The 10,009-nt window shown below is 55.4% G+C and overlaps 1 protein-coding gene across 1 annotated transcript in view; it reads right to left on the bottom strand.

Moving 5' to 3' along the window:
• The window catches only part of LOC120858214 (histone-lysine N-methyltransferase 2D), a 49,869-nt gene that overhangs the window by 13,844 nt on the left and 26,016 nt on the right, over positions 1 to 10,009 (bottom strand). Inside the window, exons 40-54 of the mRNA XM_040234138.1 lie at positions 8,346 to 10,004; positions 8,070 to 8,210; positions 7,780 to 7,947; positions 7,462 to 7,621; positions 6,758 to 6,833; positions 6,401 to 6,576; positions 6,162 to 6,292; positions 5,389 to 5,521; positions 5,183 to 5,310; positions 3,889 to 5,029; positions 2,778 to 2,914; positions 2,533 to 2,663; positions 575 to 860; positions 268 to 341; positions 35 to 143 (exon numbers count right to left, since the gene is read on the bottom strand). Coding sequence (XP_040090072.1) covers positions 35 to 143; positions 268 to 341; positions 575 to 860; positions 2,533 to 2,663; positions 2,778 to 2,914; positions 3,889 to 5,029; positions 5,183 to 5,310; positions 5,389 to 5,521; positions 6,162 to 6,292; positions 6,401 to 6,576; positions 6,758 to 6,833; positions 7,462 to 7,621; positions 7,780 to 7,947; positions 8,070 to 8,210; positions 8,346 to 10,004 — 4,650 coding nt within the window. The remainder of the gene's footprint in view (positions 1 to 34; positions 144 to 267; positions 342 to 574; positions 861 to 2,532; positions 2,664 to 2,777; positions 2,915 to 3,888; positions 5,030 to 5,182; positions 5,311 to 5,388; positions 5,522 to 6,161; positions 6,293 to 6,400; positions 6,577 to 6,757; positions 6,834 to 7,461; positions 7,622 to 7,779; positions 7,948 to 8,069; positions 8,211 to 8,345; positions 10,005 to 10,009) is intronic.

Consider the following 10,009-nt stretch of genomic DNA (forward strand, 5'->3'; position numbering starts at 1 on the left):
CCTCTGTCACTCACTAAGAGAGGCTTCCTCTTACCTCCTCTCCTTTGGGGATTCGCCGGCTGGAGATGATGATGATTTTGTCCTCCTTGTCAAATGTCACAACTTCCGCCACACAGTTAGGGGCACAAGAATGGTTAATGTACCTAGGCAGTGGGACAAAGGCAGGAATATCAAGCTACTGGGTGGGATGATGCTGCTTCCTTGCTGGCCCGCCCCCAGGGTGCCACACTGAGGGACTCCTAAATCCCTCTTGCTCATCCCTCTCACCTGGCGGGGCCTCCGGTCAACGTAGCATCAATGACATGTTCATTGTTTATTCGAAACATGTAGATGCCTCGATTCTAGAAAGGCAGAGGTTGCAAAAGGGGCAAGAATATCAGAGAAGGGCAGCAGAGGTGGTGGTGGGGTCAGGTGGTGGGCTTGGGCAGTGAGCTCATCTTTATTTCTTACTCTTCCTTTCTCCTGCCTCTCCCCTCCTCTTCCCACAGCAGCTTTCCACCTGCTCCTCTGGCCTCAGTCCTGCCCCCTGCCCCTTGGCTAAATGCACCATGATGGCCCCTCTGCCAGCCCATACCTGCTCCTCATAGATTTTCTCCCGCCGGTTGGCCACCTCATTGCGAATGATGGTGCCAATGTACTCGATGACCATTGTGTGCTTTTCTAGGTCCTTGGCTGCATAGAGACCCAGACCCTGGATACGGGAGCGAGCCAGGTAGACATTGTTCTTCCACTCAGTGCGCAGCCGCCGGTACTGAGATGACTTGGAGTGCACAAACTGCTTGCTGTACGGGGTGTTGGTCTCGCCTGTGAAGGTGCTCTGATATGCCTTGGACATGCTGGTGCTGTTCAGAGTGTGGGGCCTGGGAGGTGATACAGTCCATAGTCCATGACAAGACAGCTCTAGCCCAGACCAGGCACACACCACCCGCTTCCTCCCTGGGACATGTAACACTCCAATGAGGGCGCGTGCTGCCTTGGGAGTGGAGTAGAGGCATCCGAGTCTTGGCTGTGGTGAGGCAGCAACTAGCTACGGGGACCCTTCCAACACCCTGTGTGGCGGAGAGAGCCCAGGATGGCAGGGTGGGGTGTGAAGGGAGGGGAGGGGCACTGATTCCCCTACACTGAGCCTGCTCTCCCATCTCCCCACCTTCTACCACCCTCCTGCCAAACCAGACTCAAGGCCATGCTCATGAGCAGCCCAGGCCTGGAATTTAGGCTAACGGATTTGTTCAGATCTCTGAGTCCTATCTCCTGCTCATGCTGGAAGCTCCGCAAACAGGGGCCATGTCTACCACACTGGGCTGGATTTGAATTAAAACTGGCCTTGAATTCACAGCCAAATGGTGGTATCCTTTCCTTTCTTTAGACTGTTCCCTTTCTCCGCCATAACAGTGGGCTCTGTGCAGATGGCTCAGTGCAGGGGAATGACTGCTGCCTAGCAGGATGCCATTTCACCACCCTAGGGCACCAGCCAAGTTCTTGCCCATCCCAGAGCAGTGGTTTTCAAACTGACTCTTTCTCATACAGCAGAAATCTTGTTTTTTGTTTTTTTTTTTAACAAAACATTACAGGAATGCCAATACATAAACTAGATGGAAACGGAACTCTTCTGGTTGAATCCAATATGGGGAAGGGGGGAGTTATGCATGGAGAGGGCCAAGTTCTGCCCACTCTGTGTGTTCCAGGGCTTTCTGAAACACAGTTTGAAAACCACTGGTGTAGAGCATCAGGGACCAGGGCTGGCAGGGCTAGAGTCTGACGCTCTACGACAGCCCAAAGAGCAACCGAAGACCTTCAAGACAGCCCTCCTCTCATGGATTCTGCCTCCCTCTACCCAGGGACCAAGGTCAGGCTACTGTGGTACACAGCAAGAACAGTGAACCACAAGTCAAGAAGTAAGGCTCTGGTCCCAGCTGTGACCTTTGTCTAGTCACTTAACCTTTCTGGGTCTCAGTTTTCTCAGCTGTAAATGGGGATAATACCACCTGCCCTACCTACCTCATAAGGTTGTTGTGAGGATCAAATGAGATAATGGATGTGAAAACGCTTTGAAAAAAAAAGTATAAAGTGCTATACAAATGTAAGGTTTTATTATTTTTTTCTATTATATTCCTAATTATTTATTTTTGACACCAACTCAGCCTGGGGACGGGAAGGTGAATCTAGCACTCATGGGCATCTGTCTCAGGCTGGGGAGAATCACAGGCCCCCTGGAAGCAACACAGGAGAGGAAGGTGGCATCTGGGTCCTTTATACATAAGATCTCACCACTGTCTACCCAGAACCTCCCCAAGGGCCATTCCCAGGACACCCGAGAAGTGTCCCTAGATGCAGGTCAACCCCAAGCACCTGAGAGGCTGGGGGAGGAAAAGGATACCCTAGTGATACCTGTATACCCTCAAGTCAGAAGGCTAGAGTGAACCCCCATTCTTTCTGAGGGAACTCTGATCTGTAACCCCAAACACTCGTAATTAGCCAGCGGGCCCTACCAACCACATACCCACAACCCTTGGTCCAGCCTCACAAGCTCACCGTTTGTAGTGTGTGAGGATTTTAGGCTCTGACCGAGCACAGCCAGTGGGGTTGATCATGAGCGGTAGCTCCATCAGGGGGTGGCGTCCATAGCGGAATAAATAATTTTGACAGCTTTCCACTCCAGGCAGCTGTGGGCACAGGTCACACTCACTTCAGCCTGAGCACTTCTGGGGCAAGACCAACATTTCCAGGGCCCTACCGGCCCCCAGCCACCAGCCGCCAGCCCCCGGCCCTTTCCTTACTGATTCAGCTATGCGCAACACGGCGTGCACTGTCAGCCCAAAGAGCTCCTCGCCTTTCAGGTACTCGGGGAAGAGACGCAGCATGTCGGCCTCTTTCCTCATGGCTGCCACAGGCTCAATGATGCGATTCCAAACAGCTAAGAGACAAGGAAAGACAGCAGCCCTCAGAGGCAACTTCTGCTTACTGACCTCAGCCCTAACCTCCATCCAATGCTAGGGTGGTTTTCTGTAGCCTGCCCACCTTGCTATCAAGAGGGTGTGTGGTTCTTCAGGAACCTCTCTTGGCCTCCCAGTCTCAGTCTCCCTCAACAAGCCAGGAGGTTTCCCACTCTGGAGGGGCATCAGAGAGCCTTGTGACACAGAAACATGAACCCAGGACCCAGGATACCCAACACAGTCCATGTACCTTATATGAGAGCCAGAGCAACTCAAGCTCCAGGCATGTTCTGGAGTGACAAGACTTAGGTTCAGGTTCTAATACTGGCCATGGGGCCCTTAAGGCAAATATTGGGTTGGTGAAAAAGTCTGTTCAGGTTTTTTTTAAAACCTGAACGAATTTTTTTGGCTAACCCACTACTTAAATCTCTCCACTACTCAGTTTATGTATAAACTTGGCATAATAATAGTACTTACCTTGAGGGGTTGCAGGAACAAAATAACTTACATAAACCACTGAGCTCAGTTTGTGGCACATAATACATGCTCACTACAACGTTAATTCTGTTACTTTTACCATTAATACCGAAACCAAGATCAAAAGATTTTATCCAGGGGAAAGCAACCGTAAGGAACTCAAGCCTAAAATGAGATTGGGTAAACTGGGCAACAGGGTCTCAGATCCATATCCTTTAGATCCACTGAGATTAAGAAAAGGAGCTGGAATATGTATAGTCAGAGAAGCAAAGTATCTTCAGTTACATAGAGAATTCAAAGTGGCTGAGAAAGGCCAAAACACTTTCTCTGGAGAACTTCAAGAGACCTCTACCTGCCGGAGGTTGGGGAACAAGATCACTCAATAAGGACCCTGAAGGTCTCGTCTCAACATCGGAAAGGTGACTCTGGGAGAAACTCGCCCAAAGCTATACTATGGCTGTAAGGGTCCTGTGCTCACCCTGGGGAGAGGCGTCCGTGAAGACCATGTCCTCCAGGCCCTGCTCCATGACTTTGATCACGAACTCTGGCCGCCCATTGTTCTCGCCGATGGAGCAGCGGTAGCAGCAGCGGCGGTTGTTAGTGCGGAGGCTCCAGTAGATGCGAGTGGCCTCGTAGCCCACTGGATAGAGGGCAGTGGCACTGTGGAAGTCGGCCATCTGGTGGGGAAGCAGCTGTCCGATGGCGTGGAACACAAGGCCGCCCACCCGGAACATGTGCAGCCGCTCTCCCCGCTGGATGATGCTGGCAATCTGCTTCACCTCATCCCGCTCGATGTAGACCCTCCGGAAGACAGCAAAAGAGCTCAGCTCCTGCTCACAGGGCCCCTTGATCTTATGCATTGGACAGAGCATGGTCTTGTCCTTGAAGAACATGCACTTGGCGCGGATGGCGCAGGCAAAATGGTAGACGTTGGGGCAACGCATTCGATTGCAGCTGCTGGTGGCACCGGTGCGCTGGCACAGGGAGCACTTGGTGAGCAGGCCTCGGTGCAGGGCAACCTCCACGTTCATCAGCGCCCCGCCCTGGGTCTCATACACCTCTGTGGACCACAGGGCACAGTTGAGGTGCACCCACAAGTCCAAGTCCAGGTTCAGCAGGCGGGCAGGCCCATCCGTGGCCCCATCCCCCTCCTCATGACAGAAGCAGCAGCGCCGCATGTCTCGAGGCACCTTGTCAGGTCGCAAGGCTGTGCCAAGCTGTTCCATGAACTCAGCCACTTCCCGCTCATCCTCCTGCCGCACACCACCTTTCTGGATAGTCAGCAGCAGCCGGAGCCGCTTCCAGCGCACCCCCTTCCACTTCTTGAGGCGAGGGGGCCGGGAATCTTCACCTTCCTCAGGAGGCCGGGCTCGGGGCTTGGGCCGGGTAGATTCAGGGGACGAGGCCAGTGGCAGAGGCGAGGGGATCGCTGGCTCAGCTGAGGGTTCAGCTGGAAGTTCAACCAAGGGTTCAGCAGGGGGGCTGGCAGGAGAGGGTGCCAGAGGGGAAGGGGGTGGGGAGGGTTCTTCAGGAGGTGGGGCCGAGAGCTGTCGCACATCCAGGTTGGAGACGTTGTAGGTGTAGCTGTGCTGGGTGGGGGGCTCTGGGGCAGGGCTCTCCTATGGGAAGATAGGAGAGCCCTGTACCGTTAGTGCTGGCTCCTCAATTAACTAGTCACCTCTCTCCTCCCACCCAGATTCCACTCACCCCAAAGCCCTCTGCCTCCTCTGTCCTAGCCAGATACCCACCCCGTCTTCTTCCAACAGACCCACCTGTTTGAGGAGACTCAAGATGTCTAACTGACTCTTGAGTGTATAGCCAGGCAACACAGCATCAAACTGCTTCAGCCAATCAGGGCCAGCCTCTGGGCTCTTGCCTCCCAGACTCTTTTCTTTCCCACCTGCAGGAAGGAAGGGGTCAGAGACTGCCACCACTATCACTCCCCGCGGGCCCCAAGGAGTTTTTCTGCCATACTCACAAGGGCCCTCAGCCTCCCCCTTCTTAGGCTCGATGCCGGCCCGGGCAGGGCTCTCTGGGAACAGCACCTCATAGGAATTGGGGATCTTCATGCTCAGCAGCTCTGCCACTGCCACCATCATGCCATTCAGGTTCTGCCAGGGCAGGAAAGGGGATATGACAGCCATGTCGGCAGAGCGGCAGAGTGAGAACTATCACCAGCTTGGTGGGGACCACAACACCCAGAACGCAGCTCCCTAAGTGGCCCGTCAGTCCTGCCCCTGAGCCATCTGGCTTCTTCTCATGCACCTCCTTTAAAGGCAGCCTTTCTCAAATCGCTGTGGGCATTCCCGGGAGCTCACAGCAAGAGACCTGCGGCAACTGGGCTTAGGAAATGACACACTGCGTCCACCCCTTGGAAAGTCCCAGTACACATTAGCGAAGTAAAGGATCTGCAGAGCCTTGTAATAAAGAAAACTGTTTTGCTATTTTAACGGAGATTTCCAACTTCCTTTGATCACAAGACCCTGATAACATTTTCAAAAAAACAGAATTCCATGCAATGTGACTGGGGGGACATGTTTGGTAGCACTTTACCCCTGAACTGTGAGCTCCTTGAGGGCAGGGCAGCCCCTTGTGCTACATTTTTTCTAATCCCACACTCCGGCTCAGGCTTTCATTCACAGGAGGTCCTCAATACACAGGTTTAAATGACTGGATTTATCCAGAGAAGCTCCTGGGACTGCCCTCTGACTGGCATCCTCTCCTGGCCCCCGAGGCATCCCCAGGACATACCTTGGCGGCAGCAGCAGAAACCGTCAGCATGACTGACACCTCGCTTCCTTTGCCCTTTTCCCAAGTTGGGGCAGGCAGCTTCCTGGTGGCCTCCAGATCCAGGACCCCGTAAGGTTTGCTCTCTGGGAAGACTGAGTGACAAAGAGGGACCTGCTTAAGCTCCAGCTGCCTCACTCCCTGACCTCTGACAATGCAGCCTGGCCAGGCCAGGCCGGGTCCAGGCCCAGAGTCACCTCTACCTGGAATGCTGGCCCGAGGAATGATGGGGATGACGGGGGAGAGAGCCCGGTCATCCTGTTCCCACCGGCCTGAGCCCAGCTGAGGGAAACGGGGGGCCTCCTCCCCCAGGATGCTCTCAGGGGATGAAGCTGGCACGATGCTGTCAGGAGAATCGCTGTCCTCATCACTCTCCATCCTGTGGGCCGAAAGTAGACACTCACTGCCTCAGCCCAGCAGGTGACCCCTCCCAAATCTAGAGATTTGTGGATGTTACAGCTCTATTTGAAATCTGCCATTGGTCAAAAGAAAAAACAAGGAAAAATGAGGAATTGGTCCCCCACCCCAATTCCTCATCCCCATCTCTACCCCTTCCGCACCTGACATCCTCAGTCTGATTGTGAGGGGGCGTAGGCAAAGCGGCCAGCAGGTCTAGACTTTTCACTTCTGAAGCATCTGCAGGGTAGGTAGGAGAAGAAAAGTCAGGCTGAGGTCAGGCCAGAGCTGCTGGTGCTTTCTCCCACATGTTTCAAGCCTAACGGGTCCAAGATCTAGCTCAGTTCTATGACCACTATCTACTCATCCACCCATCTACCAGTTTGGGGTACATAAGCTATAAATTTATTGAGCCTTTCTAAAGAGTGTACTCTGCAGTGTACGCTCATTGGTTATAGTCTTTCAACAACTCCATTAAGTATTATTTTTATTTTAGAGTGAGAAAATTGAGGCTCACACAAGTCAATCAAGTTACTTGGCTGCAGTAGCACAGCTAAATGAATGCAGGAGCCAGAGTTCAAATGCAGATCTGACTGGAGTTCATACCCTGTGGGTAAGGAAACTTGGTCATTCCTCAAAAACAAAAGCTTCATTAGTATTCTCCCTGCCCTGCCGCCTTTGCTCTGGACTCCAGAAGCCCCTCCTTGGCTCCAACAAATCAGTCTCGAAGAGGCCCTTCCTATCTCAAGTACCATCTGTTGTGTATGCACACAGAGCAACACACAGTCCACTCCTACCTCAAACCCTACCACAGGACCCTAGCCCCCAAGATGGGGCCGAGAGGCAGCCCACTCTGCTCCTGACTTACCCCTCAGCACCCCTTCAGTATCCCGGGCAGAGGCGGCATCCTTGGGGTGCTCCCCCAGCTCTTCAGACGGAGTGACGCCATTAACCATCTTCTGCTGCACCGATGGGGGTGGGGTGGGGGGCAGCGACGAGGGTGGTGTCGGCGGGTTACTCAGGTTATTCTGGGGGCGGGGTGGGGTGTTGTGTGCAAGATGGCATAGGGAGACTGACATAATCTCCTGGCCCCACATTCTATCAGCCCTTTGCTCAAGTCTGCCACCCCCAATTCTACCTCCCCAAGAACCTCATCATCCCCAAAAGGTACTGCCATTTTTCTGACCTTGGTAAGCAGCTGGGAATAGTAGTCAGGGCCCGTGGGCAGCACCCCACTTCCGAAGGCCCCCCTCAGCTGGCACTGCCCACTGATCGGGCAGCCGCTGCCAAAGGGAGCAAAGAGGCTAAAGTTGGCGGTGATGGTAGGCTCCGTGAGGGGCAGCAGGGACAGCTCCTAGAAGGGGCAAGATGACAAGGTTGGAATCCCGCAGCATGTACCTCTCTGCTACTGCACAGCTGGGGGCCAGGCTGCCCCTATCCTGGGATGGGACCAGGGGACTGGCTCCTGGGGGTCACCTGTTTCAGCTGTTTCAGCAAGGCCTCGCTGGCCCTGACCCCGTCCTCCTTCCGCAGCTTCTTTCGGGAGCTCACCAACCTGTCGCTTGCCTTCTGTACCCGCTTGGGCTTCGGTGTCAAAGGCTTCCTTGCTGCTGTATCCTAAGCCGGAAAAACCCACAGTGAAGGCCACCGTGCCCCTCAGAGCCCTCACCTCTGGTTTCACCCAGACCTGCTTGCTCTGCCCTTGGGCTCCAGGCCCCACACTGTCTGCTCCACTCTAACTGGAGTACTCACCTCCTTGGTGCTGGGGGTACCCTGCAGTTTCTGCTCCAGCCCAGCAAGCTTGCTGTCAATGTGCCCGTTGATCTCAGCTCGCAGCCCCTCGGGCCCCCGCCCAGTGCTGAGTTGCACATTCTTTGCTCGTAGAAGCTTCTGCAAGAGCAGATGCCCGGCTTCTGAGCGGGGCCCTGCCAGCAGGAGGTGGTTGCTGGTACCTGGTGCCCCTACAGGCTCCCCGTTGGCCTCCCTCTTCACCGCCTGGGACCCCAGGGCACACGGCTCTTCCCGAGGCTCCTGCTTGATGTTGAGATGTGGTGGCTCAGGTACCACCTGTCCATTCACCTGGTCCAGATGCCCAGGTACCAGGCTGCTTTGCTCCAGCTTCTGGGCTTCTGCTAGGTGGTCTGGGGGGTCCCAAGGTCCCAGTCCCTTGCCAAAGAAGGTATCCGCAAGCTGGGCAGCAGCAGGTGAGACCCTCCCAGGAGGAAGCTCCAAGGGTGGCCCCTGGGGCTTGGGGGTTCCAGGCTGGGTGATAGGGAGCTGGGCCTCTGAGGGGAGCTGGGAGCTAGGGGAAGGTAATTGGGAGGAAGGTCTCTTTGGCTCTTGGGGGCTGGATGGTGGAGGCGTGGGATGGACAGGACCAAGAACTGGTCCTGTGGATAAGGCTCCTTGTGGGGCAGGGAGTCGGGGTGGGCCCTGAGGTCGAAGCCCGGCCCCTAGCTCCTGAAGAGGGCCTGTCTGGGATCCAGGGAAGCCCCCAAGTTGGGGCTGGCGGCCCAGGAGGCCTTGAAGGGGAGAGGGCTGGGTCCCAGGCTCCTGGTAGGGTGGGGCCTGGCGTGCTGCCTGACTCTGCTGTAGCTGCCTCTGCATGAGAAGCGCGTGGAGCTGCTGCTGCTGCTGAGGACTCAAATGCCGCAGCTGTGGGTTTTTGGCCAAGACTCCTTGGAGCTGTGCCCGAAGCTGACCCACTGTAGGCATGACCCCAGCCCCTGGTAGGCTCTGCCCAGACTGCGGGACAGATCCCGGCTTGGCAGGCTGTGGCCCTATGTTGTTTTGCATAGGCCGCTCTAGTCCAAGGGGCTGTTGGGAGCTCAGAAGGTTCTGGGTCACGGATCCAGGCTGTTCCCCTAAGGAAACAGAGGACTGGGCCAGTAGGTGGGGCACAGACGAGGCCTCGGATGATCCACTGCCTGGTTGCCCATGGCTTCCTGCGCCTGCTGTGTGGAGCAAGTTAACTGGTGGCTGCTGTTGTCCTGGGAGCCTCAGAGGTGGCTGCAGCTGCAGAGGATTGGGCTGAGGCTGGGCCTGGGGCTGGACAAGCAGGAGTTGTGAGTCCCCAGACAGTGAGGGCTTCACCTCTCCTGGTTCAGTGGCCACGGACTCTGGTACAGTCCCCATTGGTAAGGGCCCTCCCTGATGTGTGGAGGGCCCCTCACTGGCCTCTGAAGGAAGAGCCGTCTCTACGATGCTTTGTTCCTTGCCCGTTAGGATGAGGGTTGGGCCCAGGGCTCCGGGGCTAGAAAAGTGTTGCAGAGGCTTGGCTGGCACGCCAGGGCCAAGTGTCATCTGTTGCTGCTGCTGCTGCTGTTGTTGAGGAGACAGTAAAGCTCGACTCTGGCTCAAGAGGCCCATCTGCTGCTGCTGTTGAAGCTGCTGTTGCTGCTGCTGCTGTTGAAGCT

Source organism: Oryx dammah, unplaced genomic scaffold (genome assembly GCF_014754425.2).
Source record: "Oryx dammah isolate SB20612 unplaced genomic scaffold, SCBI_Odam_1.1 HiC_scaffold_29, whole genome shotgun sequence".
Classification (NCBI taxonomy): Eukaryota; Metazoa; Chordata; class Mammalia; order Artiodactyla; family Bovidae; genus Oryx; species Oryx dammah.